This window comes from Eptatretus burgeri, chromosome 5 (genome assembly GCF_056783735.1).
Source record: "Eptatretus burgeri isolate ZD-2024b chromosome 5, Ebu_testis_v1, whole genome shotgun sequence".
Taxonomy (NCBI): Eukaryota; Metazoa; Chordata; class Myxini; order Myxiniformes; family Myxinidae; genus Eptatretus; species Eptatretus burgeri.
The window spans coordinates 16,081,936-16,109,822 of record NC_140965.1 but is presented as its reverse complement, the minus strand read 5'-3'; the positions used below and the strand labels follow the sequence as shown (position 1 = coordinate 16,109,822).

Sequence of the window (27,887 nt, the reverse complement as noted above, 5' to 3'; positions counted from 1 at the left end):
AAGTAGTCTTGTTAAACGTGCACTAAAGTCATTGAGCGTCTATTATAAAGGAAGATTGTGTTGTGTAAAACCTTCTGTATGGGTGAGGTGGGGAGGCCAAGTGGAGACTTTGGCAGAAAGACACACTGGTACCATTCAAACTGTTTGGCCAACACACTGCAAGCCATGGTGGTGAGATCAGCCGCAGAGTCCTGGAGAGGGACAGAAGAATTTTCATTTGGGACGGCCTGTCTGCAGAAGTAGTGGGTAATGACGGAAGCTGTCACCCACAAAGGTGGTCCCAGAGTTGAGGAGAGCCGTGAGTTGGTGTTGGAGCTGTACTGCAGGAAGACATCTCTCCCTCTACTTGGCCACCATGACCACACCTCCACTTCGTTGTCCTGTGTAATGCCACCAGCTTCTTGCCTGTCTGTCTCATTGTTTCATGTGCAAGTCTTGGTATTTGTCGGTGCTAACCGGGGATTATATTTATTCATCTCTTGCATGTTGGTTCACCGCTAATTGTGCTGTTATTTATCGCCTTGTTCACCCGTCTGTCTTTCATTCTATCAGGAACGGACTCCCCCCCCCAAACCTCAAGTCCTCAACCTCCACCTCCCAATGGCAACCCTAAGGTGTCAATCCCCTCTCACTCCAAGCCTTCAAACCCCTTACCCCCCTCCCCACAACTACTCGACCCCCTCATAAACATAAGGCATAATTCCCCTCCCCACCTAATTGTAACGACAGTGGGTACTGCTTCAACAGCAGCCCAATGATGCTACCCCTTGTGTTGAATACAAATGAAGAAGATGTGATATCAACATTTGGGTTTAAATTTTTCTTAAAAACAAGCAATCGGAGTTCTGGTGATGTGTGTGTGTGTGTGTGTGTGTGTGTGTGTGTGTGTGTGTGTGTGTGTGTGTGTGTGTGTGTGTGTGTGTGTGTGTGTGTGTGTGTGTGTGTGTGTGTGTGTGTGTGTGTGTGTACGCTCACACATCACAACGAACAAATATTACTCACAGCAGAATGTCCATCTTTATTGTATCCAACACCGATAACTTATCTTACAAAGCGCACAGACTGAGCAGCAAAAGGTGAATAGACAAGATGGAAAAGACATTTGCTTAACTGGGACGGTATCCAGCAAAAGAGACCTCAAAGAACGACACCATATTTCCAGGAAAGCACACGAATCAGGGTCCCATAGAAAGTTTGCATCCGTATCGTGGTCAATACTTTGGTTCCAAAATGTAAATTTTGCCCTTTCTCAATTAATCTTCTATCAGTAGGGTTAAGGCTGAATAGATGCATTCGGACAAAATGAGAGTTGGCAGACTTGTTGTTGTTGTTTTTTTTTCCCCCTGGGTGGAGATTCTACGAGGAAAGAGTTAATGAAGAATGTGGACGTTTTACATATATTTACAAATTGTTCAAAGTTCAGCTCTAAGTAAGGGAAAGCACACAGACCTCAGGAATAATGACACTACACAGTCAAGTTAATTATGCAGTGGAGATGTAAGGGTGGGGTATGGGAGGAACAAAGAGGGGGAGGGGGAGTGGGGGAGAGGGACGTTAAAAAAAAAGTTTCCTGTTCGAGGACATTGTTTAGAAAAGAAGAAGATGGTGTGCAAGTGGGAACTCGTTTGACAGGATGTACTCAAAAACTTGTCCACAAGTCAACATCATAGCTTGCCCATCGGGATAATTCTCGTTGAAAATATTTTTTTTTGTTTTATATCGGTTTCTACATTATTCCCAAACAATTTGACCATGACCAGAGAACCCTGCACACACCTTGTTTTGGATAAGGCAAACAGCTTGCAATGTCTATACACCTGTTCTCATCCATTAGTCACGACAAGCGCTGTTGCAGCATGCTGGCAGCAAAAGCCACTTTATGCATTTCTAAAAGGATTTCTTTAAAAATGCTTTCTGATATATTACACTTGTGAAAAGAGCATATTACACAATTCGATTTGCTATTTCTATTCATCTATAACTTACAAAAGATATTCCTGATATGCAAATCTTGTAGGTACCTTTGGCTAAGTTTACAAAGTTGGGTGTTGTCGGACAGAACTTAAAACAAAGAGTTTTAAAAACAAGTGCAAAGGTCAGATACAATTGGGAAATTGCATCTTCACTTCACACAAACCAGGAACAGCAAACGAAAGATGAAGGGAAGAACCTGATGGGGAAATATGTGGACAGTTGTTGAAGAAGAGTTGGGGGGGGGATGGGGGTCATGGAAGGGATGGATAGAGAGGGTGGGGGGGGGTGATGAGGGTGACAATAGCAGGAGAGAAAACATGTCCAGTGCTGCAACACTGCCATGGAGTCTGTAGCCGTCTTTTCGGTAAGAGGGGGAACAAGGTCGGAAGTGCAGTCGCCCGTCATGCCGTGCCAGGCTTCATGGATGACGGCAGCGGTCCCCTCTGTGTAAGGCCCTCAAACCGTTTGTATGTGTAATTGATAAAAACCCAGTCTTTATACTTGCTGTCGGTATCAGATTGCTCGTTTCCTGGGTGGAGCATTTTGAGGAAATTCAAGGGCAATGAAGACAAAGGAGAAAGTGGGTGTGGAAAGTGGAGGGGAGGGGGGTAGGGGGGGGAGAAAACACGAATGAGTGCTTATAAATGCATAACATCACTATTGTTTGTTAGCACGCCATACAGTTTGCAATTACACATTTCTGCTACTGTTTGCATTTGCATTTAAAATTTGCTTTAATTTGGGTTGACCACTCCCATCCAAATCAACAGCAGTTCATGTTCAAAATGCAGGTTCAAATCCCATACGCCGCATGTACGTGTCCAATGTCTTTTCTCCTTGCGATTCACATTAAAGTCCAGTGATGTCTACTCGTGTTTTTGTCCTGCATACGATTTATGTACAAACACCACTCCGAGCTTCGGATCAATGCACAATAATAAAAATATATATTTTTTTTAAAACAATGGTGCTAATACAGCAAAAGCACAGACAAAGTATATCAAGCTTTCTCAAGCAGGTGAGACCCACCTCACCGAATGTTCAAACGGTCACCTTACCTCCCCTTGCCTCGTGGCATCACCCTTTTCCTTCCCCATTTTCTCAATGATCCATTTTGTTTTTATTCTGTTTACCATCCTACCTACCCCACCTCCACCATGCTCCCTTTGGGCAAATAATGTTTTCACCCTCCCCAAGTCAATAATATGTTTAATGCTAATAAAACTAAAGTGATGCCATTCAACCAGTCGAGAGAGGTCTCAATCATATCAAACGATGGAATAAAACTTGAGACAGTCAATGACTTCAAGTATCTTGGTTCATGGGTTGACACAACTGCTCAGGATATCAAAGAGAGGAAATCTGCCACATGGAGAAATTGCAACAAACTTCCTCAATGTTACCCATGCGAAGCCACGTGAAGGATGCTTCACTCAACTTCTTCGTTCAGCTTTCGATGTCCATCGTTCTGAACGTAGGACAAATAAAGAGCTCGATGGTTCTCTTCTGAGGCTGTCGGTTAAAATTAGAAGACATCTCAGGATTGCCGGGCACTGTTACTGCTGCAAAAACGAACCCGTTTCCAATCTTGTATCCTGAACACCTAAACATGGAAGGCTGAAGCAGGGCAGACCAGCTCTCAACTACAGGTTGTGGACCAAAAAAAAATGGAAACACCAATGTAAAGTCACTTAATAGGATGTTGGGCAGCTAGAACGGCCTGTATGCACCGTGGCATAAAGTCCAACAGCGTCTAGAATTCTGCAGGAGGGATGCGGCACCATTCTTCCATGAGAAAAATCAACCAAATGACACCTGTTTGATGGAGGTGGAAAATGTTGTCTCAGGTGTCGTTCCTGAATATCCCATAAATGCTCGATTAGGTTCAGATCTGGTGACTGAGAAGGCCATGACATATGGATAACATCAGTGTCATGTTCATCAAACCATTGCATGACCACACAGGCTCTGTGGATTGGGGGGGGGGGCATTGGGTGGTCTCCTCTTGCAGCCATTGTGGTCAGAATTATATAGGCAGCCAGGCCTGGGCAGAATTTTTACACACGAACCAAAGCAAGTTGGGATGTTACTTGCTTAGTTGACATATGGGCCACACTTCTGTGGAAGCAATTGCTTGGTATCCTCATTTACGCAGGTGCTTCCATTTTTTTCGGCCACGACCTATATGTACATCAACAGGTTGAAGAAGGATATAGGTCTGGAGACCAAAGAACAACACACAGCAATATTGGGTTGTATTCCAACAAATTGGAAGCTGAGGTTCAGTGCCATCTGAGTTTGGCCTGAGAGCAGACTTAAGAAGAAGACCATCTCCCAACCCCCCTCACAGTATGAAATATTTTGCATCCATCTCCCCCCCCCCCCCCACCTCCATCAATGTAATTAATGTTTGAACCTCCCTTCCCCAACTCCTACTTTGTGTCTAATATGTGAGTAAAGCTTCACCAATTGACTTTATTGGAATATATTTTGATTTATATTGTGGTCCAAGCACCAACATCAGTTGTCCTTACGTGCACTACGGTGCGGACGAGTCGGATTTTAAAAGTGTCGATTTTGAGAGCAGATATCACAAACCAATATGGAATAATTTCTGTGTCAACTTGTGTCACTTAAATTTGACGTTGGACATTAATACAACCAGCAAGGTTCGTATAACAAGGCAATCATAACAAGTCTGAAGACGACGATGGTTCACGAGCGGAATTTGACGATGTAGATTGTTTCAGAAGTGAAGGATGAGACAATGTGATAATGTTTGACCAAGTTATAAAAATGATCAACATGATGTGGTATGAGTGACAGGTTATAAGCTGCAAAATGTCAAAAACCTGGTTTTGTTCAACAACTTTCAAAATTTGACCCTTGCATAACCTTTAAAGGTCACAAAACAATATTGTGGACATTAAAATAAGGAAACAGGATACGTGCTATAGCTTATTGGAGTTAGTTCGTTGAAGAAGGTCGCAAACCCGGTTCGATTCCCACAACTTTGAAAATTTGACCTTTGTGACTTTTAAAGGTCAAAGGTCAAGGATTATGACCTTTGGTGCAAAACTTCCTCTTGAACATTCCAGGAACAATATAACGTCATATAGGCGATATGGCATTTCGCACTCCTCGGATTATCCATACTTTGATGAAATCAGCGTAAAAACAAAATTGAAGGGGGCGCCACGGGCAAGGTGTTCGAGATGGAGCAAAATGGTTTGAAGACTTTAGGTGGGGAATGACCTCAAGATTATGCATAAAAAATATTGTCATCCTCGCTCTCAAGTTTGGGCGGTCGTATGATTTTTGTCAAAATTTTGTAAGTTCGTGACCTTGTGACCTTGACCTTGGGACGAAAATGAAAAATCAAGCTCTGTGCGGCTATGCAGGTGCCATTGGGCTAACCAAATACCGAAAACCCCTGCCAGATTCGACAAACCCCCAAGGAGAAGATGCAAATAGAAATCGGTTACCCCCTAAAAACACAATTCGCAATTTTCTAAGTTCGTGACCTTGTGGCCTTGACCTTGGGACGAAAATGAAAAAATAAATAAATAAATAAATAAATAAAAATCGAGCTCCGTGGGGCTATGCAGGTGCCATTGGGCTAACCAAATACCGAAACCCCTGCCAGATTCGACAAACCCCTCGGAGAAGAAAATGTTTTACGTCAAAATTCACAATTTTCTAAGTTGGTGACCTTGTAACCTTGACCTTGGGATGAAAATGAAAAATCGAGCTCCGTGAGGCTATGCAGGTGCCATTGGGCTAACCAAATACCAAAACCCCTGCCAGATTCGACAAACCCCCTCAGAGAAGATGGATTTTTATGTCAAAATTCGCAATTTTCTAAGTTTGTGACCTTGACCTTGGGACGAAAATGAAAAATTGAGCTCCGTGGGGCTATGCAGGTGCCATTGGGCTAACCAAATACCGAAAACCCCTGCCAGATTCGACAAACCCCTCGGAGAAGAAAATTTTTTATGTCAAAATTCGCAATTTTCTAAGTTTGTGACCTTGACTTCTTCTTCTTCTTCTTTCGGCTGCTCCCGTTAGGGGTCGCCACAGCGGATCATCCGTATGATCCGCATAGTGATTTGGCACATGTTTTACGCCGGATGCCCTTCCTGACGCAACCCTGGTCGCCTCTTTACGACACAGGGATAGTTTGTGACCTTGACCTTGGAACGAAAATGAAAAATTGAGCTCCGTGGGGCTATGCAGGTGCCATTGGGCTAACCAAATACCGAAACCCCTGCCAGATTCGACAAACCCCTCGGAGAAGAAAAATTTTTACGTCAAAATTCGCAATTTTCTAAGTTCGTGACCTTGTGACCTTGACCTTGGGACGAAAATGAAAAATCGAGCTCCGTGGGGCTATGCAGGTGCTATTGGGCTAACCAAATACCAAAACCCCTGCCAGATTCGACAAACCCCCCTCAGAGAAGATGGATTTTTATGGCAAAATTCGCAATTTTCTAAGTTTGTGACCTTGACCTTGGGACGAAAATGAAAAATTGAGCTCCGTGGGGCTATGCAGCTGCCATTGGGCTAACCAAATACCAAATCCCCTGTCAGATTCGACAAACCCCCTAGGAGGAGATGCAAATTGAAATTGGCTACCCCCTAAAAACACGTTTTTTGGGCGTGGCTCTGCCCATAATGGGCGCACCACGCCCATTTTCGGGAAAACACAACTAGATCATGATATAAACCTCCCACCAAAATTTTGTCAGGATCGGATCAAAACTCACGGAGCTATGCTTGGGACAGACAGACAGACAGACAGACACACACAACAATAACGAATATAGTGGTCACTTTTTTTTGTGATAAACAAAAATATTTTTTCGTGAACCAATATGCTTATCACATGAAGATTGACAAAAGTAAGCTAACCACTGCATAGCATTTTAGACATTAGCCAAGAAAACAGTAAGAAATCCTTTCTTGCTTGAACAGTCAAAGGACTCTCACCTGAAATACCAGAATTACTTTGCTTCCTACGGTGGTTAGTCCACCTTTATAAACTCTCAGTTGATAAAAAGAAACTGCCCATTGACAGAGAGCGACACAGAGCCTTGACAAAGTCAAATATTTCTCGTCTAATCAAGGCAAGTTCACCAGTGCGCTTTTCGATGAATTACAAGATCATCATAGTACAATGGTTATGGTATGTGGGATTTGATCCTGCGTTCCCCATATCACGAGTCAGTGGTTCAGATGAGAATACAAACAAGCCAATTCAAAATTGCTCCCAAAACATCACCCCACCCTGTTACGCCCCATCCCCCCCGACAAGAAGTACGCACCACCACCGCCTGTCTGCAGTATGTCCGAGTCCGGGAAATCATCGAAGTTTGAAGTGTCGTCAATGCTTTTTATCTCTATCGTAATTGCAGCCGGTCTTTCCCTGGAGAGAAAAAATGAATATTAAAAAAACCAAAACAAAACCAGAACATGCATCCCAAATGTATGTGGCTAATGAATACAAAAATGACAAATATACAAGGCAGCTTCTGTTGTGTGGGATTACAACATACCCCATTCAAGGTGTGTGGCTACCACAATTACATTTAGCTTCTTTTTTGTTTTTTGTAATACGTAGTCAAGGCTCGTGAAAGAGCGAGAACACAGAACGGATCAGGAGGCAACAGAACAAAAGAAACAGCAAGAGGGGAAGGGGGAAATGCCAACAGCAAGGCGGAGGGAGAAAATATACGGAGACAGCCAAACAATGGATGCAGATAACGATGAGGGGCAAGGGAGAACGCAAGGGGTGGACAAGATAGAAACAGAAGCAAAATTTTTGGGGTGGGGAGTGGAAATGGTTTATCAGGTGTAGAAAAAGATCATGGTTTTGGAAGGGGGTAATTTGAGATGGTGGTGAACAGCTGTCTTGAAGACTTGGAGGGAAGTTGGTTCCACAGGTGGGAAAAAAAGAGGAACAAATGAGTGGAGGTGAGCTGTAGATCTGGATTTTGGGAGTTTCACTAGGAGGGGGTTGCTTGTGGGCCACGTGTGCCCTGCAGAAACCTGGGGGGGGGGGGGTTGTGGTACATTATTGTCAAAGAGAGAGGGAGAGAGGGAGATTTCTCAACATTGAAGGACATATTCCAAGTGTTTTGACCAGTTTATGATTTTGTCAGGGTCTGAAGAGAGGGAAGAAGCTGCACCCTCTCTGTCAGAAGGATGAGGGATTTCATGACAGAAGGTGGAGTCATCAGCAAAGAGATAAAGAGGATTTTCCAGAGATTTAAAGAGATCATTGATAAATATTAGGAATAGGATGGTGCCTAAGAACACTGCCCTGGGGTACTCCAGCCTTGACAGGAAGAGATGAACGTATTCGTTGAGAGCCACACATTGGCTACGAGAGTAGAGGAAGTCAGTAAGCCATGTGTGGAGTTGACCTTGGATGCCATAGGCAGAGAGTTTGGAGAGCAAGGCAGGATGCCAGACTGTATCACAATCATGAGATATGTCCAGAGAGATGGCCCTGATCTCATGTCTGACATTGAGGGCCTCCATACATTGTCAGGAGAGTAGAAGCAGCATATCCAAAGTAGAGTGACCTGGTCTGAATCCGAATTGATGATCAAAGGTAAGGTCATTGGATTATGCTTTCGAATGAAAATACCGGTCAGGAATGGCTCGATTAACATATCATCCAATTGAAGATTTAAAGGGCTCGTTCCTGATTGTGTGCTGCAAAAGTCAGATTGGCAAATACTAGGTCAACACCGGCAGTATCCGAAGAGACATGGCCAAGTGAGGAAGTTCAGGATACCCTCATCTTTGATGAGGATGGTGCGAAGTACTTCTTCAGTGATAACCTGGTCTTTGAAGGTGACATGGATGGAGTCCTTGAGAGACTCGATTTCACACTCCCAGACCTTATCAATGTGAAGCATGTGTGACAGGTTGAACTGGAAGAGGACCCTCTGGCTGGTAAGCCAAAGGAGACTCAAGTGAGGTGAAGGCTTTTTTTGGATACACGATGGAGGCTCGTGGAAGAGTTAGTGCAGAATGGAAGGGTTCAATATGGAAAGGGGGAAAGGCAACAAAATGGAAAGGTCTAGTTCGTAAAGTTGTGGACGAGCTGGCAGTAGATCTCCCATCTTTGGGAACCCCAGCTTTTTTGCCAAGTCCAGCACTCCTGGCATTATCGTCGGGGGTGACAGATGATCTCTTGACAGTGTAAAATCCAAATAAAAATTATTCAGGATTTTGCAAAACACACTCTCTGGGGTTGGGGTGCACGAGTTTCTGATTGTAATCTTGGATGAGCAACTTGGCCATTTGATGGCTAAGGTTTAGGATGACCAGATATTTCGGATCCGATTGGAGGATACCACCTGGCGTAAGAGGCCTCCAACCCACACTTGGCAGCAGTATTGGGTTGTATATTACAAAGCTGGTGGGAGAAGTTGTCTCCCCAAAGCCAATTCTTTCCTGAAGACAAAAGCAGCCAACTCCTCTGGGAATCTGTATGGCTCCACTTTGTAGTAGAGCTATCATTCTCCTTCCTCATGTTGATCAGCAGTAGGTAGTGCCAATTACGTTGGCTACCCATCTTGGAATGACGTGCCAGTGGCGAGGTCGCTCCAGCTCTTGTTCTGCTGAAAGTCAGGTGATGCAGTGGGTTGGGTACAAGTAGCATCACAGCAGAATGTTGACTATCTTGGTTCACCTGGAGGACTTGTGTCCAGTTCCTGTGGCTATTTGAAGGGGGAAAGTGCACTCCTCTATTTGAATTAATGGCATAACTCATTGGGATTTTCACCAAGTGATGTCATGGGCAGCATCGTTCTTGATGTTGACAAACTGCCAGCTATGTTTTTCAATAAGAGTTTGGTGTCAGAGATGCATGTACTGACAAACACGTGAAACCTACAGGAGGAAGGTGAGGGCTGTTTTGGAATCGCCCCATGTGATGGCAAAGGGGAGACGATTCTTGAGTGAGTTATCTGGCGAGCTAAGAACCAGTGACAGCATAAAATGCAAAGCATGGCACAAACTTGTTATTTGGGTGCGGCATGGGATCGCCCGAGGGAAACTTGAATTTTGCCTTCATAAACCTTCTTTGCACAGGTAGGCCACCGAGCCATACATCTTCTCAGAGGAATCGCATAAGATAGGTTTCTGTGGTTGTATCCATCCCATCATGAGTGTAACAGTGTACCAGCTTCACATCTGGGATTGAAATAGCTCACCCTTCCATGCCAGAAAATGGTCGCAGATGTCACTGGGTTCCAAGGGATAGTCCCAATTTATTTGTGGTCACGTTGGAGAAGCACTTTGGCAATGGCGATGGATAAACAATAGGATCATATTCTGTGGGTTGTTTGCATGTTGAACATTATGTCCTAGATTGGTCAGTAACGATCACAGAATTCATCCACTTTGCAATCCTCGCATAGGCCGAGGGTCACTTCTATAGTGTCGTCTGACCCAAAGTTAGCCAAAGCTCGCAACTGTCAGAGCGGGATTTGGGTGGCAAGTCCTTGACCATAGTGAGGTCGTTGCCTGGCCATCAGCGAATCTCACAAGCACCCGAGGTGAATACTTCCTGATTCTGGGTCTCCAGTTTCTCTCTTGTTTCAACAGCACTTGGGAGGCTGTCTGGGTGGATGTCTATATACAGGGTGTCCCAAAAGTTAGTGCAGCGATTTTGATCTTGAATATTTTGTAAATGCCAATGCCGAACAATGTGATTTTGTTCCAGATTGATGGTCCAAGCATGGAGATTTACTATGAATTGATGGACAGATCAAGAATGTGCTGCAATTGCTGAACTCTACAAAGAGAAATCCAACTGTTCAAGCACAGCGAGCCTACAGGCAGACCACCACACTACTTTTGGGACACCATGTAAAATGCCTCGTCGACAGCATATGCTACTTTCACATGTTCTTGTTTGTTGACATAGGCATTTTTTGGAGGGTGTAGGCTGTGCATGATTTCAAAAGGCAGGAATTCCAACATAAATCAGAGCAGAGGTTTGTCCACTGAAAAGAGCCAAACTTGTTGGAACAGGCTTTTATGGATACCGAGAAGCCCATACCCAGTGTTCACAGAATTGCACAAAGACTCCAAGCAGGGATGCCCGAAGGATTTGGCCTGGTGGCAATTGAAGACGAGCTTGTCAGACTCAAACAAGTAGTTGAACACAGGTCGAGACTTGCCATCGTGTGTTCTCTGATGTGGTGAGTGAAACAAAACAAAACAAAAAAACCATGAGACTCCTCCACCTCTTCTATTTCCGTCTTTTTTAAGACTTTGAAATAGCCAGGATTTTATGGGTGTCTGGCTCGAATGACCATGAAAAACAAGGTCATTGAATGGAATGGACCCCTGTAGACCTGGGGCTGGTTCAGATTGAGGGCCCGCGAAGAGGGGTGTAAGATGAGATATTAGATGATGGTAATTTCATGTAATGACCCTGAGCAAAGACTATGGTAAGATAGATGCATGGACAGACTGATCACTCCTCAAACTGGTTTAATATGGTTCAACACAGAACAAGATTGGTGAACAGATATCACAGGTTGATAATCACTTCGAGTACGGAGACCATAGTAGCATGGCACCATGGAACTCAAAAATAGTGGATGCCGCGTTCAAGCAATGATATAGGCAGAAGGCATTATTGGAAAACACGCAACAGTCCATTACGATAACTAGCCATGTTGGGGCGGTGGAGGATAACCTACAAATCTATCATTCACTTGCGCAGGACAATCAAAGACTGAGAAGCCATGTCGATTGGAGACAGAGGGAGCTCGAGGATACTGAAGATGTGCAACAGCAAGATATAAAGGGACTGATGGTTAGACATATACGCCATTACCTGATGTGTTCCCAGTCGACACCCTCAAAGAAGAGCTGACTTTTTATCTCCTCGACACCACCTGCCCCGACCCGGTGATCAGCCTCGCAACAGAACCTCATCAGGGATTAGGTTTTAAAATACATTTACAAAACAGCATTACATATTCCTCATACCAGCTTAAAATTGTTCAAAGGAATAAGTTAAAAAAAAAAATGAAGACAATAAAAATTGATATCCATTCACACATCAATTTCTCCAAAGGTGGCTTGCTATGGCAGACTCATAGCTCTTCCCACTGCCCAGTCAACAACACGTGGCACGTACACACTAAAATCAAACCAGTAAACCAAGTGAACAATCGAAGCTCCATAAAGTTGTTAAACTGCATGCAGCAGAATCACCTGAGAATGAGCTCTCTGGCCTTTTCAGAAATAGGCACCTCTGGGGGGAAAACCAGCGTCTCCTTCCAATGCATCACTTTACGGTACGTCTCTTGTGGAGACTCGGAACAGAATGGTGGATATCCTGTAACGTGAAACAGTGTTAAGCATGGAATAAGGAGACAACACTCCAAGTTATACGAGTACATTTAGAAACCAATTTATTACGCACACACACACTGGTGGGAAGTGGAGAGGGTGGCAAATTGAGAAAAGGAAGAGAAGGGAAGAAAACTGGTGAAGGAAAGGATAGGCCAGTGTGGCGTGATCAGAAATAAATTTGGGTATATTTGAACAAGGGGAGAGAGTGAGAGGTACCCATCAAAATTTCCACTATATTTACCTCCACCACCGAAGGTGGACAGAGATTATGTTGGGTAGTCGATCGAGTCTAAAAAAAAAATCTCCAAAGATTTTTTTTGAGATTTTTTTCGACCCTTATTGTCAGGTTTTCCGTGTGTGTGTGTGTGTGTGTGTGTGTGTGTGCGTGTGCGTGTGCGTGTGCGTGTGCGTGTGTGTGTGTAACGCGAGGCTCCACAGCACAAACCAGCAAACCGATTTTGATGAAACTTGGCGAACAGGTGCCATATGGGCTGGGAGTGTGCGCGTTTGAGTTTCGTTGCTAAGCAACCACCCGCTGCCTAGCAACGGGACTTTAAAATTTTTGAAAAATCACAACAAATTAATTTTTTCGAAAATCAAAAATCGGCTTCCAGGCTTTTATGTGCACTATAATCAACTTCTTTGTCAAAAATTTCCAGCTGGATCCTATGAAAACTGTTGGAGAAGATAGACTTTGAATGAACCCTGGTAGAAAACAATAAAAAAAAACGAAGTTCGTTATATCTCAGAGACTATGAGTCAGATATACATGAAACTGGTATGGTAGGTTCATGGTATGTCCTAGTTATGTGTGAGAAAGAACCATCGCTATGGACCCCTCCGTTGCCTCGCAACGACCGAAAAACCTCTAAATGTGGGGGTATTTTAACGAAAAAACAATCTGCAGCATTAACCCTTGAAGCTAGAATCATGAATTTTCTTGTGCTTAATCCTCAGGTCATTCCCCATCGAACGGGCCCATCGCATCAGGTTCTATTGAGTAGTCGACTACCCATGTCCGCCTACCGGCTTGTTTTCACCCGTTTGTCTGTGAGCAGGATATCTCCAAAAATTATGGACGGATTCGGACGAAACTTGATGGACAGGTTGGGCGTGTGACATGGACAAATTGGTTCAATTTTGGTGAAGATATGAAAATGGATACGAGAATTAAAAAAAAAATTTTTTTTCGAAAAACGATTCTTCACCATTGAAAGATAGGGCCAAAAAACGATATGTACAGCACGATGTCAAAAAAGTTATGGACGGATTTGGACAAAACTTGGTGGATGAGTTGAGTAGGTAATAAAAACAAGTCGACTCGATTTTCATTAAGGTCTGGATGCAGATATGGCCCATCAGTGGAATACAAAACGTACCCTGTCCAGCCTGGTGGAGGTATGCGCTCCACAGAGTACCATTCTAGTTAAACATGGAATGAACAGATGGGCCCTTAAACAAGATGTATGAAACATGAAGTATGTTATGAATGGGGTGGATGGACAGACACAAGGTACAGTGAAAGCAGCACGAAACAGTGCATGCAGAATATCCATCTTGAGATGCAGTGATGAAGGACGGCTAAATACGAGTTCACTAGCGAGTTCAAGAGAGCATCGATGACGAGAAAGGAAAATGGTTCTTGCCAAAAATATGATAAAATGAATCAAAAAAATTTTTGTAACACATTTCATGATTTTCACGGCACAAAAAGCATTGCTTTGGTCACCCCCCCCCCAATCACACGGCCCTAAATCGGGGATCCCTTTCGTACTCGCATCACGCAGTGTCACAAATGGACAATTGGATAACTGTTCAGCCTTTCAAAATGAATAATAAATAATTGTGGCTTGTATTCCAATTGGCTGTTTAAGTGCAGAGGAGGACCAGCTACTCAAGAGTGTAATGAAGTTGTTTTCTTAACACATCGATGCGGCCCGTTTGGTTGGCCCTTTTCTCATACAACGAAACCACTTGAGGATTTTCCATTTGTACTGGCGAGTCTCGTTGGAAATGGTGGAGGGTTCTGCTCGAGATCATCTTCAGTGACCATGCAGTGACATGGTAGCTTTCTTCTTGTTTTTACGCATCCATTGCAAAATTATCCTTTTGCAGTCTGGTCTCAATCAACAACCACCTGTGACTCGGTACTTCACGACCCAAGTAGACTCGATGAGGAATTGGACAAGTACATTATTCAATCAGTAAAAGGCATTTCTTAGTACAAGCTGCCAACAAGCCTTTCTCGGGTGAATTCGAATCTGCTTGTTGCCAAGCTCGATTTTGCATCGTAAGCACCCAAATTGGAAAATCCAATATGGCCACCGAAAAGGCATTATTTTGACAAATTTGTTATTTTCATGATTACGACGGGATGAATACGGCTGTTGGAAGTTGTGCTGGTCATTATAGTAAGCCTCAGCTATATAACAAACATTGTGCTCAGGTGTATTTGTTGGCCAACAGGTGGCTCTATGGTCCGTACATGTGCCCATGCATGTCACGTCAGAAAATAATTGATTGAAACAACATTTCCCTCAAAATATTGCTGTAATTCTTCAACAATGACATCGGACCAAAAACGATATGTAGCACGATATCTCAAAAAGCTGTGGACGGATTCGGGCAAAACTTGGTGGACAAGTTGCGTGTGTGATAAAGACAAATTGATTCGATTTTGGTGAAGATCCAAAATACGAGAATTATTTAATTTTGAAAATGATTCTTCACTGAATCATTTTCATTGAGATTGAATTGAGATTGAGATTGAATCATTGAGAGATGGGGCCAAAAACGATATATCCTGTAGCATAGTATTTCAAAAATTTAGTGGGCCCGATATGTTCTTGTGGATCAGGCATTGCGTGGCCGAGGTATTCCCTCCACCGAGTGCCCTTCTAGTTTAAATGCTTCTTGTCTAAAGTCCAAGCTAATGGCAAATGTTTCACATAATAGTACAAGCCAAACAAATGTAAACGCCGAGAGCATGTGGTGTTAAAGTACTAACCGATGAGCATTTCAAACATGATGACACCGAGGGACCACCAATCACACAGCTTGTTGTAGCCTGTTTGCTGGAACACCTCTGGCGCAATGTAATCTGGAGTGCCCACTGTAGAATAAGCCTTTGGAGGGGCAGAGCAGAATGGGGGAGTTCTGGGTCACATGTGATCTTTTGAACTACCAGGTCGTCGATGTTATAACCATCAGCACAGGAAAAATAAATAAATAAACAAACGGCCATCTGCAAAAGAAAAGGTGCTTCGCCCACCAGTTGCCGTCTATTCTTCTTCCACGTTTCCGCTTTCCTCTTCGAGTTCATCGGCTTTGAAGCTGTCAAATCACAACACGGCACATCAATTTAAACTCCTCAACGCCATCTTTCTCACTCAGATCTCCAAAGCCACAAATCGATTGGCTTCAGGCAATTTTACAAAACTAAATTTGACATTGGAGGTTGGTCCTGATTACCTGATTTAACATTTTTTATTTGTTTAGCAATGACTTTAAAATTGTACTGTGTCTATTTTATCCTGAAAAACATGTGGCAAGACTACTCTGAAGGGCCATTTGACCAAGAATGAAATGATACGTTTTTGAAAATACTGAATTGTACACCTTCAGCTACTATAAATCAGTCATCGTGCAAGACAAGTTTATTACTTATCTAGTTTGAATAACAAATTAAGTTCCAAATTATTCAGTGGAAGATGCTGACCAAAGTGGGGAAATCCATCCATTAGGATCATACGCTGTGCAGAGCATTGGTGCTGCCTAAGCAGTCTCCTTGGCTAGTGGGCACAATCCTGGATGGGTCACCACTCTGACACAGGATACCAGCAAGCTGGCACTCATTTTGCTGACCTCAGAAGGATACAGGCAGAGTCAACCCAACCTGGTATTAATTCAACAGCAGAGTGGGAGTTGAACTCAGGATCCCAAGCACACCACCCTAACCATTAAGCCAACACCAGGCATAAAGTGGGAAAATATTGTTACGGAAATGGCTTTGGGGTAATTGGGTTTAATATATACGAGTTGTTTCATAGTGGATGTTAGCATAGGTGTCATGTAATTAATGTGATTGGCGAGGTAGTATCGAATGAAGTGTTTAGTGAGTTCTTGACTTTCCCACCCAAATGTCTGTTTCAAAGGCCCCATCTTCCCTCCTCCCTATCCCAACACTCTACAACGTTCCCCATGTACAATCTGTTGACTTGTAGTATTCCATTCTACCCACAACAAGTGTAAACTGTGCGAAAAATCACGACAATCAAATAAGGGCAAAACAAGCCAGGCACGTGATTGGAAAATGACCAGCGCCTCCAGCCAATCAACGCAGGTGCGTGATGTCCAAGGGGACCTATGACTGTCAGTCACGGGTGATAAAAATCGGTTCTTGAGGGACATTATAAAGGAGCACTGAGTGTACTGGGTGGCTATTGAGAGGTGCCTCTCTGGTACTGGTCATGCTGTCTGGCTCCGTGGACCAGCGCAGCTACGTGGACGGTCCCATCAAGTCTCTCCAACTCGTCAATCTCCTGCTGCATATCAATAATTTCCTGAATGAGTAAGTAAGTTTAAATAATGAAGCCATCGCGATTCAATAACACTTCCGGGTATTTATTTTAACATTCATTTTGTTCAGCTTGTTTCATCTCTTGCGGCCATGTGCACTTCTTCTCCTCCACCCCGTTTCTTATTGTTAATAAACCCCATATTAATGAGAACCTATTCAGTTAATTGGAAATGTTAAACCCATACGTGAGCAAAACACGATTAACCGCTGAAGAAAACACTTATTAAAACGCGATTAACCGCTGACTAAAACGCTATTATGAAAACACGATTAACCACTGACTAAAACACTTATTAAAATGCGATTAGCCACTGACTAAAATGCTATTATGAAAACACGATTATCCGCTGCCTAAAACACTCATTAAAACGCGATTAGCCACTGACTAAAACGCTATTAGCCGCTGACTAAAACGCTATTATTAAAACGCTATTAGCCGCTGACTAAAACGCTATTATGAAAACACGATTAGCCACTGACTAAAACGCTATTATGAAAACACGATTAGCCGCTGACTAAAACACTTATTAAAACGCGATTAGCCACTGACTAAAATGCTATTATGAAAACACGATTATCCGCTGCCTAAAACTCATTAAAACGCGATTAGCCACTGACTAAAACGCTATTATTAAAATGCGATTAGCCGCTGACAAAAATGCTATTATTAAAACGTGATTAGCCACTGACTAAAACGCTATTATGAAAACACGATTAGCCACTGACTAAAACGCTATTATGAAAACACGATTAGCCGCTGCCTAAAACACTTATTAAAATGCGATTAGCCACTGACTAAAACGCTATTATGAAAATGCGATTAGCCGCTGACTAAAACCCAATTATTAAAACGCGATTTTTAAAACCCGATTATTAAAACGCGATTAGCCGCTGACATAAACGCTATTATCAAAACGCGATTATTAAAACGCGATTAGCTGCTGACTAAAATGCGATTATGAAAAGGCAATTAGCTGCTGACTAAAATGCAATTATTAAAACGCGATGAGCCGCTGACTAAAACACGATTATTAAAATGTGATTATTAAAACGCGATTAGCCGCTGACAAAAACGCTATTATTAAAACACGATTAGCCGCTGACTAAAATGCGATTATTAAAACGCGATTAGCCGCTGACTAAAATGCGATTATTAAAACGCGATTAGCCGCTGACAAAAACGCTATTAGTAAAACGCGATAAGCCGCTGACAAAAACGCTATTCTGAAAACGCAATTAGCCGCTGACTAAAATGCAATTATGAAAACGCGATTAGCCGCTGACTAAAACACGATTATTAAAACGCGATAATTAAAACGCGATTAGCCGCTGACAAAAACGCTATTATTAAAACGCGATTAGCCGCTGACTAAAATGCGATTATTAAAACGCGATTAGCCACTGACTAAAATGCGATTATTAAAACGCGATTAGCCGCTGACAAAAACGCTATTAGTAAAATGCGATAAGCCGCTGACAAAAACGCTATTCTGAAAACGCAATTAGCCGCTGACTAAAATGCAATTATGAAAACACGATTAGCCGCTGACGAAAATGCGATTATGAAAACGCAATTATCCGCTGACTAAAATGCGATTATGAAAACGCGATTAGCTGCTGACTAAAACACGATTATTAAAACGCGATAATTAAAACGCTATTATTAAAACGCGATTAGCCGCTGACTAAAATGCGATTATTAAACCACGATTATTAAAACGCGATTAGCCGCTGACAAAAACGCCATTATTAAAACGCGATTAGCCGCTGACTAAAATGCGATTATGAAAACGCGATTAGCCGCTGACCAAAATGCGATCATTAAAACGCGATTATTAAAACACGATTAGCCGCTGACAAAAACGCAATTATTAAAACGCGATTAGCCGTTGACTAAAATGTGATTATGAAAACGCGATTAGCCGCTGACTAAAATGCGATTATTAAAACGCGATTAGCCGCTGACAAAAACGCAATTATTAAAACACGATTAGCCGCTGCCAAAAACGCTATTATTACGACGCGATTAGCCGCTGACTAAAACGCTATTATTAAAACGAGATTACCCACTGCCAAAAAACGCGATTTTTAAAACGCGATTAGCCGCTGACTAAAACGCGATTATTAAAACGTGATTAGCCGCTGACTAAAACGTGATTAGCCACTGACGAAAACGCGATTTTTAAAACGTGATTAGCCGCTGACAAAAACACGATTATTAAAACGCGATTATTAAAACGTGATTAGCCGCTGACTAAAACGTGATTAGCCGCTGACTAAAACGCGATTATTAAAACGTGATTAGCCACTGACGAAAACGCGATTTTTAAAACGTGATTAGCCGCTGACAAAAACACGATTATTAAAACGCCATTATTAAAACGTGATTAGCCGGTGTAAAACGCGATTATTAAAATGCGATTAGCCGCTGACAAAAACGCTATTATTACGACGCGATTAGCCGCTGACTAAAACGCTATTATTAAAACGCGATTACCCACTGCCAAAAACGCGATTATTAAAACGCGATTATTAAAATGTGATTAGCCGCTGACTAAAATGCGATTATTCAAACGTGATTAGCCGCTGACAAAAACACGATTATTAAAACGCGATTATTAAAATGTGATTAGCCGCTGACTAAAACGCGATTATTAAAACGTGATTAGCCGCTGACAAAAACACGATTATTAAAACGCGATTATTAAAATGTGATTAGCCGCTGACTAAAACACGATTATTAAAACGCGATAAGCCGCTGGCAAATTCCACTCGGCTATTTTTGACGGCTATTTGCCGATGGGGCTAATTGAAAGCGGACACGGGACCTCTCACCCCCTAGTGAACTGTGAAGACCTGTGTGATCATAACAGTATTGTGGGAAATAACATTACTCCACCAAGGAAGCAGAACTAGCAAATGATGCTATCCCTCTTTGGACTAGGCTTACTCTTGGAAAATGCTCCTTAACTTACTTAACCTCAACCCCAAAGGCTCACATTGGACAATTGCTACAATTGGCTTCACCACTGGTGTGAAAAACAGCACAAGATTGACCAATCATGTCACTTAAAGCTGCACCAGAAAATCGGTCTGCAATTCCATTCAAGACCTTTGTCCTGGAAAGGTCTAAGTTTTGATGCTGAGAAACTCCCTCTTTCTCCACAATAACAGCAAGAAATACCCACTGAAATCACTGGGTTGTGCCTGCGTCAGGTCCCTGTAGAACTCCGTACGATGGGCCTTCTTAAGGCCCGTGCAAAGGCCAAAATCGGAGAGCTTGACGTGCCCCTAAGGGTCAAGAGAAAGAGGATTGTGCTGGACGTTTGATGAGGTTTGATGATGGGGGATATGTGGACAGTAGGGTGAAGAGGGCTTCATGCAGACAGGATAACAGTGAGATGAAAACCAAGAGGAGCTGTGCTTTCAGTTACATACACCCTATACCTTGCTGTCAAGCAACAAATTGTCTGGCTTGATGTCCCGGTGGATAAAGCCAAGTTGGTGGATGGAATCGATGGCAAGCACAGATTCTGCAATGTAAAACTGAGTCTCCTCTTCAGTTAATGTATCCTTCTTCATCAGGAGTGTCATCATGTCCCCTGCACCAAAGACACAAGACATCGTCAACAAGCATTAATGACCTCCATTGCCTTAATCATCAACCAAACACAACTCTAAATGAGATATGCTTCTACATAAGCTGGTTTAAATGCCATGCAATGGACCAACTTACTGTCAGAAACAAATCCATGTTAAGTATAGTCAGCAGACAAGAGTTAAACTTAAACATTCGACTTATTGAGCACAATGTGAACAGACCTCCAGGCAGAAACTCCATGATGAGGTAGAGGTTCTTGGGATCTTGGAAGCTGTAAAACATCTTGACTACCCACTGGTTGTCTGCCTCCACAAGGATATCCCTCTCAGCACGAATGTGCGCCACCTGACAGCAATTCGAAGCACATTCACAACCCTGTTAGCCCGACTTCCATGGTACAGGACCACATATTCCCCATTATTTCCTGAATACAGCATGAAAAACACAAGACATCTATCAATCTCATGTTCCACATCTACCAGGGAACTTGGACACAAGAAGACGCCATTTGGGCCATCACACCTGTGCTGTATCCATACTAAAAGAAATCACAAATTTCCTTCGTCTTTTCTGTTCTTTCGTATCACCAATGAAAAACCTACCCTTACAGGCGGGTCAATTCCCCCAGAATTGGCGCAATTTAGTACAACTTGTGATACCCCCTCCAAGGAAGCAGTACCATGTTATACACATTTACATCGAGAGAATTAGCATCCTCCCCCGACCACGAATCCTTGGGGCGATTAATCTTTTTTTTTTTAGTGCCCAAAACGTTTCAACTTGGGGCTCTTGCAAGCAAGCATGGACTTGCCATGCATTATGCATATGTGCACGCAAGTTACAAACGGTTGCAGAAGAGTAAGGTTATATGAGGCCTGGCGAGGAGGAGTGATGGAAGTGACATTTTTTAATGATATGATGATAGGCTCGGATGATAGGGGAAGGGTTAAAATAGTGCTATATGGCATTAACTCCAAAATGGCCGATGTGGCCCTCAGATCACTCCGCCTCGCGGCGCCTCATATGGCCTCGGTGCTCCTGGGATGGAGTCCTCTCTGTGGTATTTTTAGGAAACTTAGAGTCAAGCCACCTGCGGATACCAACAGAAGCCGAGGTGGTCACGCTCAACGATCCCACTCCCACCAGGCAGCACTATACACTGCACATTTACATAGTGAGAATTGGAGTCCTCCTGCTCCACTCTCCCTCGAACCTTCCAGACCATAATTTTTTTTTTTAACAGCTTCAAATCTTCCGGGGCACACACACTGAATGCAGTCACCAGTCCTCAACTCATCTTGTCCAAAACAAGCAAACAAACAAACCCAAAAACAAACACTTCTGGAATATTATACAGCATGAATAACTTAATCTAACATTATTTTTGGCCCTTTAAAATAAACTTGCGTATTCCATTTAATCGATGAGCATTATATTTGGCCAAAGTGGCCTAACCCTTTTGAAGTATATTAAGGGGTTTTAACATCCATAACCTCAATGCAGTTGAGCAGCTGGCTTTAAGTTTCCATTGTAAGGACAGTATGGTCTCGGGTGCAGCACTTCATACAAGAACTAGGAGACATAAATGCACTTTTGCCTGAATCACAAGGACAGTAGATAATGCACAAATCAACACAGTACATGGAATTTTATCAGCGTATTCCAGCATTACAAATAAAGTGCCCAGAATGGAATGTCCACTATTCTGGGCATTTTGTGGCACCAGACCAATCGTGATATGAAGCCAAGGGTAACCCAAGGATACGCAATCAGAATATTTAAATAGCAGAGATAAATGGCGTCAGATGCGTGGGTCTAAAATATCAATGGCAATGGCCACGAATGCTTTCCCACTGGCTGTGTTGCCTTTATGATATTAATCAACCCAAGGCAAGCGATGGAGGTGTCGTTAAAGTTTTCTCCTCAACGTACCTTTACAAACCAGCGTCAAGAACGAGAAAATTTAATTTCATGGAAATATGTCAAAAAACAAAATACTTTCCTGGAGCATAATATTATCCCACATGTCTAACATGAACTTTCAAATGTGATTTCATCATTGAGAAAATCCTGCTTGACGTTGCATCATCCCTCAGCAGCCGAAGGCCCGAGGCATTATGTTTTCTGGTTGGTCGTGCATCCGTCAGTCTATCCGTTGTTTATTTTTGTTTCCACGATAACTTGTGAACAACAGAAGAAAGTGCAACCAAACATGGCCCACATTACATGTCAACCCACTGTTATGTTTGCTCTCAATTAAAGGTCACATGAAGGAGAGGGCACTAGAGAGAGAGAGGGGGCACGAGATGGGGGAGGGGGGAGAGAGGGGGTAGAGGGGGGAGGGAAGAGGGGGAGAGGGGGAGAGTTTAATTTGAACATTTGAAAGTTCATGTTAGACATATGGGATAATATTATGCTCCAGGTTCACTTTTTATTTTTTATTTTTTAACAATACAGCAGAGCTCAATATTTTTAACCCTTTGAACCCCAGCAGCTGTTTTATCGGCCACTATTCAAACTTCCATATACCCAAGCGGCCAGATTACCAGCCGCCATTCAAACCTCCATATACCCGAGGCGCCAGATTACCAGCCGCTATTCAAACCTCCACATAACTGAGGGGCTGGTTTACCAGCGGCTATTCAAACCTACATATACCCAAGCGGTCGTATTTTTCTCCAGGGAGCTCAGGATCAAAGGGTTAAGACCTTCTCTTTAACACAAGAACACCAGAAACAACGCGAATGGCTTTTTTCAGTTGTTCACCTTTATTATACAAATATATATCCTCAGCTCCAATCTGATCAATCTACTATGAAATTCAAAATTATTTGAAGGAAGAAGCACAAAATAATTTTGATAGGATCCCAGCTTTTATATGAATGAGTACGTGCCCGTACGTGGGTGGCCGAAAGTGTAAAAAAAACAAAAAATAAAATTATAAAAACTTTCAAACCGCGTGCCAGAAACAACAACCACACAGGCCGCTCCTTCACTCTCGCATACCCGTACGTGTGTGGCCATACGTGCCTGGCCGTACGTGCCTGGCCGTACGTGCAAAAAAAAAAAAAAAAATTCAAACCGCGTGCCAGAAACAACAACCACACAGGCCATTCCTTCGCTCAAAAAAAAAACTTTCAAACCGCGTGCCAGAAACAACCACACAGGTCGTTCCTTCGCTCAAAAAAAGCTTTCAAACCGCGTACCAGAAACAACAACCACAAAGGCCGTTCATTTGCTCTCGCATACCCGTACGTGTGTGGCAATACGTGTGTGGCCGTACGTGCAAAAAAAAAGAATACTAAAATTTCAAACCGCGTACCAGAAACAACAACCACACAGGCCGCTCCTTCGCTCTCGCATACCCGTACGTGTGTGGCCATACGTGCGTGGCCGTACGTGCAAAAAAAAATACTAAAATTTCAAACCGCGTGCCAGAAACAACAACAACACAGGCCGTTCCTTCGCTGAAAAAAAGCTTTCAAACCACGTACCAGAAACAACAACCACAAAGGCCGTTCCTTCGCTCTCGCATACCCGTACATGAGTGGCCATACGTGCAAAAAAACAAAACAAACAAAAAAAAAACTTTCAAACAACCACACCATCCGTTCCTTCGCTCTCACGTGCCCGTACGTGCGTGCCCGTACCCGTTTCTTCTGCACGGCCCCTTGCCTCGCACCCAGTATTGTCTGCCAAGTGAGCAGTTCGTTCTTCATCCGTTTCTTCTACACGGCGTCTTGCCTCGCGTCCAGTGTTGTCTGCCAAGCGAGCAGTTCGTTCTTCATCCGTTTCTTCTGCACGACGCCGTGCCTCGCGTTCAATGTTGTCTGCTAAGTGAGCAGTTGGTTCTTCATCCGTTTCTTCTGCACGGCACCTTGCCTCGCGTCCAGTGTTGTCTGCAAAGCAAGCAGCTCGTTCTTCTTCCGTTTCTTCTGCACGACGCCTTGCCTCGCGTCCAGTGTTGTCTGCCAAGCGAGCAGCTCATTCTTCATCCGTTTCAGCTGCACGACTCCTCGTCACACGTGTAGCATCATGTGTCAGGCGAGCAGCTCGTTCTTCATCCGTTTCTTCAGCACAACACCTTGTCACGAGTGCAGCGTCACGTGTCAAGCGAGCAGCTCGTGCTTAGTCAGATTCCATTGCGTGTGCACGACGCACAGCTTCGTTCCTTCACTCACGTAAACGACGACTGGATTGGGGCATTGTGTTTATCTCTCTATAATTTATCGAGAAAATCGGGAAAGTACAGAAATCGAGACGGTAAAGAAATCGAGAAAGAATACAGTATGTCGTCACTATCCGGGAGTTAAGTCCTCACTGTCCGGAAGTTTGCATATCGCAGTTACGATTTTTTGCAATTTCGTTTTAATGGCCAATTATTCAATGAACGCCAACGTATTTTGCCTTTTCGCAATGTCATCGCAAGGAAAAACACAAAGAGAAGAGAAGCCGTGGCCGTACGTGCAAAAAAATAAAAATAAAAAAATATTCAAACCGTGTGCCAGAAAAAAAAAACACACAGGCCACGCCTACGCAGCACCATGTCCTGTTATTGGTTTGGTAAATAAATGGCCATATCTTCGGAAGCACTTGTCCAATTAATATCAAACCTTGAAAAGGCACATCCACAGGGCCCCAGCAATATACCTGGCAAGTGTCAATTAGATTGGACCAGTGGTTGTCGAGAAACAGCTGTGACACGCACGCACGCACGCACGCACGCACGCACGCACACTGCTGGAATTATAGATAGATAGGGGTTCCCTTTCAAGGAACTTCAACATAGGATGAGGCCATTCGGACGACAAAGCCTGCACAATGCTTGGCACCACGTAGGTGTTTAACCATGCTTTATCCTTTATAAATGCTGAGCATCAAGTAAGGGAGCAGCACTTACCATTTTAAAGTCTTTGGTATGGACTCAGCCTGGGTTCGAAACACCAACCTCCTCGTCCTAGACTCGAGCAGAAACTCTATTACGCCATCGAGTCGAGTTAAATTTGTTTGAAACCCACATAACATTGAGATTTTTTCCATCTTTACTAATGCCTTTGTAACTCATGTTAAAAGGTACATCGATGTCCTCTCCTACATATTGTTGTGGTTCTATGAAACCGACACTCCCCCAAAACAATAGCATCCAACATATTGTGTTCGTTCAGCTAGCCCTTCCATATGTCGAGTGGGTAAATGGGACAAGATGTGTTGCATAGGGATTTTAGTTAGATCGTCAATCCCCTATTCTTTCACTTTATTTCACACACGAACCACACGATGCATGCATGCACACCATGGGCCGGACAGTGACGTTATGAGGATATGCTGCAGCGTCCCCGTTCAAACCGCGCGTCACTTCCCCATTCAAACAGCGCGCCATTAACCAACTGATGCCTCACCTCAGACCCACACGACGACACTACAATCCTCACCATGATCGCTACATCACCTCCAAAAATATCAACAACAACCTACGCCCGACCTCTTCACCACAATCGCCTCAACTGTTTATAATGCTTCAACTGCTTTATCGCAGATGCAACAGCGCTTCCCCCACCTCACTATAACCACCGCAACTGCCATCAGCTCATTGGATGCTCACAAGTCATTGGGGATGCTGGGGAACGGGGAACATAGTGGATGCCTGCAAGCCAGATGACTTCATCATGGAGCTCATAGTGCGAATGTGTGCTGGGATTCATTCGGTGATGTCTGAATAGCTCTGGCGCTCCGCTAACAGCGTTCTGGGCACTCCAGCGCAAGTTTGTGGCCAGAAAGTACTCCCGAAAACCCATGCCCCATATAAGTGACGAAGTTCTGTTGCATGGCCAGGCTGGGTAGCAACTGAAGCCATTTTAGGCTCCAGAGCTTGGCTGGGGAGTGGCTACGGCTTCGAGAGCTCGGAAACATCTTCAAGGCCTCTTGATCACCTCTTTGCCCCCTCCTCCTTCACCTGGACTCTATAAAAGTAGTGGCAGACAGTGGATCAGGTCTTCTCTTCTCTTCGCCTCAACGAGACACCAACCAGACAGAAGCGCCACTACAATAGCCGAACTGAGGGAACAGCAGAAGCGACCAAGCAGGGCAGAGCGAGCGGTCATAGGCATGACCAAGTCATCCCCGGTTCATCAGCGCTCAGCTACGTTCCACAGCCAATACTCGATGCATCTACAGATCATCTCGTATGCTAATATTAAGTCTATCTGATCACATGTTCTTTTCTTGCCTTTGTTTCTCCAATTACCCACATCTTCATACCTTCCTCTCTGCCTCATTACACCGCATTGCACCTCCCCATTCACGCACAGTAGACACCCGTTTTCTTCCCTCCTCCCCATTCCTAAGCGATTGGGTTGCGTAGGTCCGTCAACCGCGCCAGGTACCGAGAGGTCATTTACACCATAACTGCTTATCCTCTCTCTAGCTATCTCCAATTTCCTCGGGTGTGTGTCTGATGGCACCTGTAATGTTAATACAAGTGAAGATTGTAGAAGTTCTTCATATCGGGTTAGCTCTGCTCTGTCTCTTTCTTTTTGTAAATAATAATTGCATTTCTTTTACCGCACCCACAAATTCTTGCTTTCCCTGCCATACACTTGTGAATAAAACCCATTTACTGTGCCACATGACCTTTCCTCACACTCGCGTGTAATAAATTGCATATGTTATAAATTAACCCAGCCCGTTTCATGTTTTCCTTCATTGTTCCAGCATGGTCCGCAAACTAGTTTAGCCAGGAAGTTCTGCCCCAACAAATTTGCTGTCATGAGCAAGCACACACTCACTGTATCACTCAGAAGTAATGCGGGTGTGCGCCGAGGGCACGATGCCCCAATTGACTCGACTGTCCACAGGTAAAGTATCACGCGAAGTAGTGTAACCCTGCACGGATTGGCAGTGACAATCGGCATTCGTGGTTGGTTAGCAACCTGCCGGTGCACGGAGTTATCTGTGCCTGGCAGCCTCAGGACCGGGCATTCGAAAAGGACTTGAGGGCTTCCCCTCGTGGCAAGCCTCGAACCCAGAGTCCCAACAATATAATACTGTTGCGCTGGAGCATCCGCTAACACAAACTGTCTGAGCCGGTAGTCCAAAGACCTCTGTGAATGCCAAAACGACATTAGAATTTACTCCATTCTAGTACAATGACCAAGGAGGTGAATGTTGTTGTTGTTATTATTATTATTATTATTATTATTACAATTACCCCCAAGAATCGCCCAAATGAAGCAGAATTTGGCGGTTGATCGCATGCAACGGCAAAAGGCGGGAAGATATTTTTATAGAGAAAAACGGGGGATAAGAAACGACAGGGCAATCAATAAATAGGCAATCGACCTTCAC

The 27,887-nt window shown here is 43.6% G+C and overlaps 1 protein-coding gene across 4 annotated transcripts in view; it reads right to left on the bottom strand.

Moving 5' to 3' along the window:
- Nucleotides 1–998: 998 nt before the first annotated feature.
- LOC147025924 (serine/threonine-protein kinase 38-like) overlaps nucleotides 999–27,887 on the bottom strand; it is a 48,343-nt gene continuing 21,454 nt past the window's right edge. For 3 of the 4 annotated variants that reach the window (XM_085880830.1, XM_085880829.1, XM_085880831.1), the window contains 9 exons: nucleotides 20,765–20,888; nucleotides 20,390–20,544; nucleotides 20,131–20,233; nucleotides 15,635–15,696; nucleotides 15,371–15,488; nucleotides 12,223–12,346; nucleotides 11,840–11,935; nucleotides 7,299–7,399; nucleotides 999–2,503 (listed from right to left, as the gene is read on the bottom strand). In XM_085880830.1, coding sequence (XP_085736956.1) covers nucleotides 2,376–2,503; nucleotides 7,299–7,399; nucleotides 11,840–11,935; nucleotides 12,223–12,346; nucleotides 15,371–15,488; nucleotides 15,635–15,696; nucleotides 20,131–20,233; nucleotides 20,390–20,544; nucleotides 20,765–20,888 — 1,011 coding nt within the window. In that variant the 3' untranslated portion in view covers nucleotides 999–2,375. The remainder of the gene's footprint in view (nucleotides 2,504–7,298; nucleotides 7,400–11,839; nucleotides 11,936–12,222; nucleotides 12,347–15,370; nucleotides 15,489–15,634; nucleotides 15,697–20,130; nucleotides 20,234–20,389; nucleotides 20,545–20,764; nucleotides 20,889–27,887) is intronic. The other variant, XM_085880833.1, reaches the window with a different exon arrangement.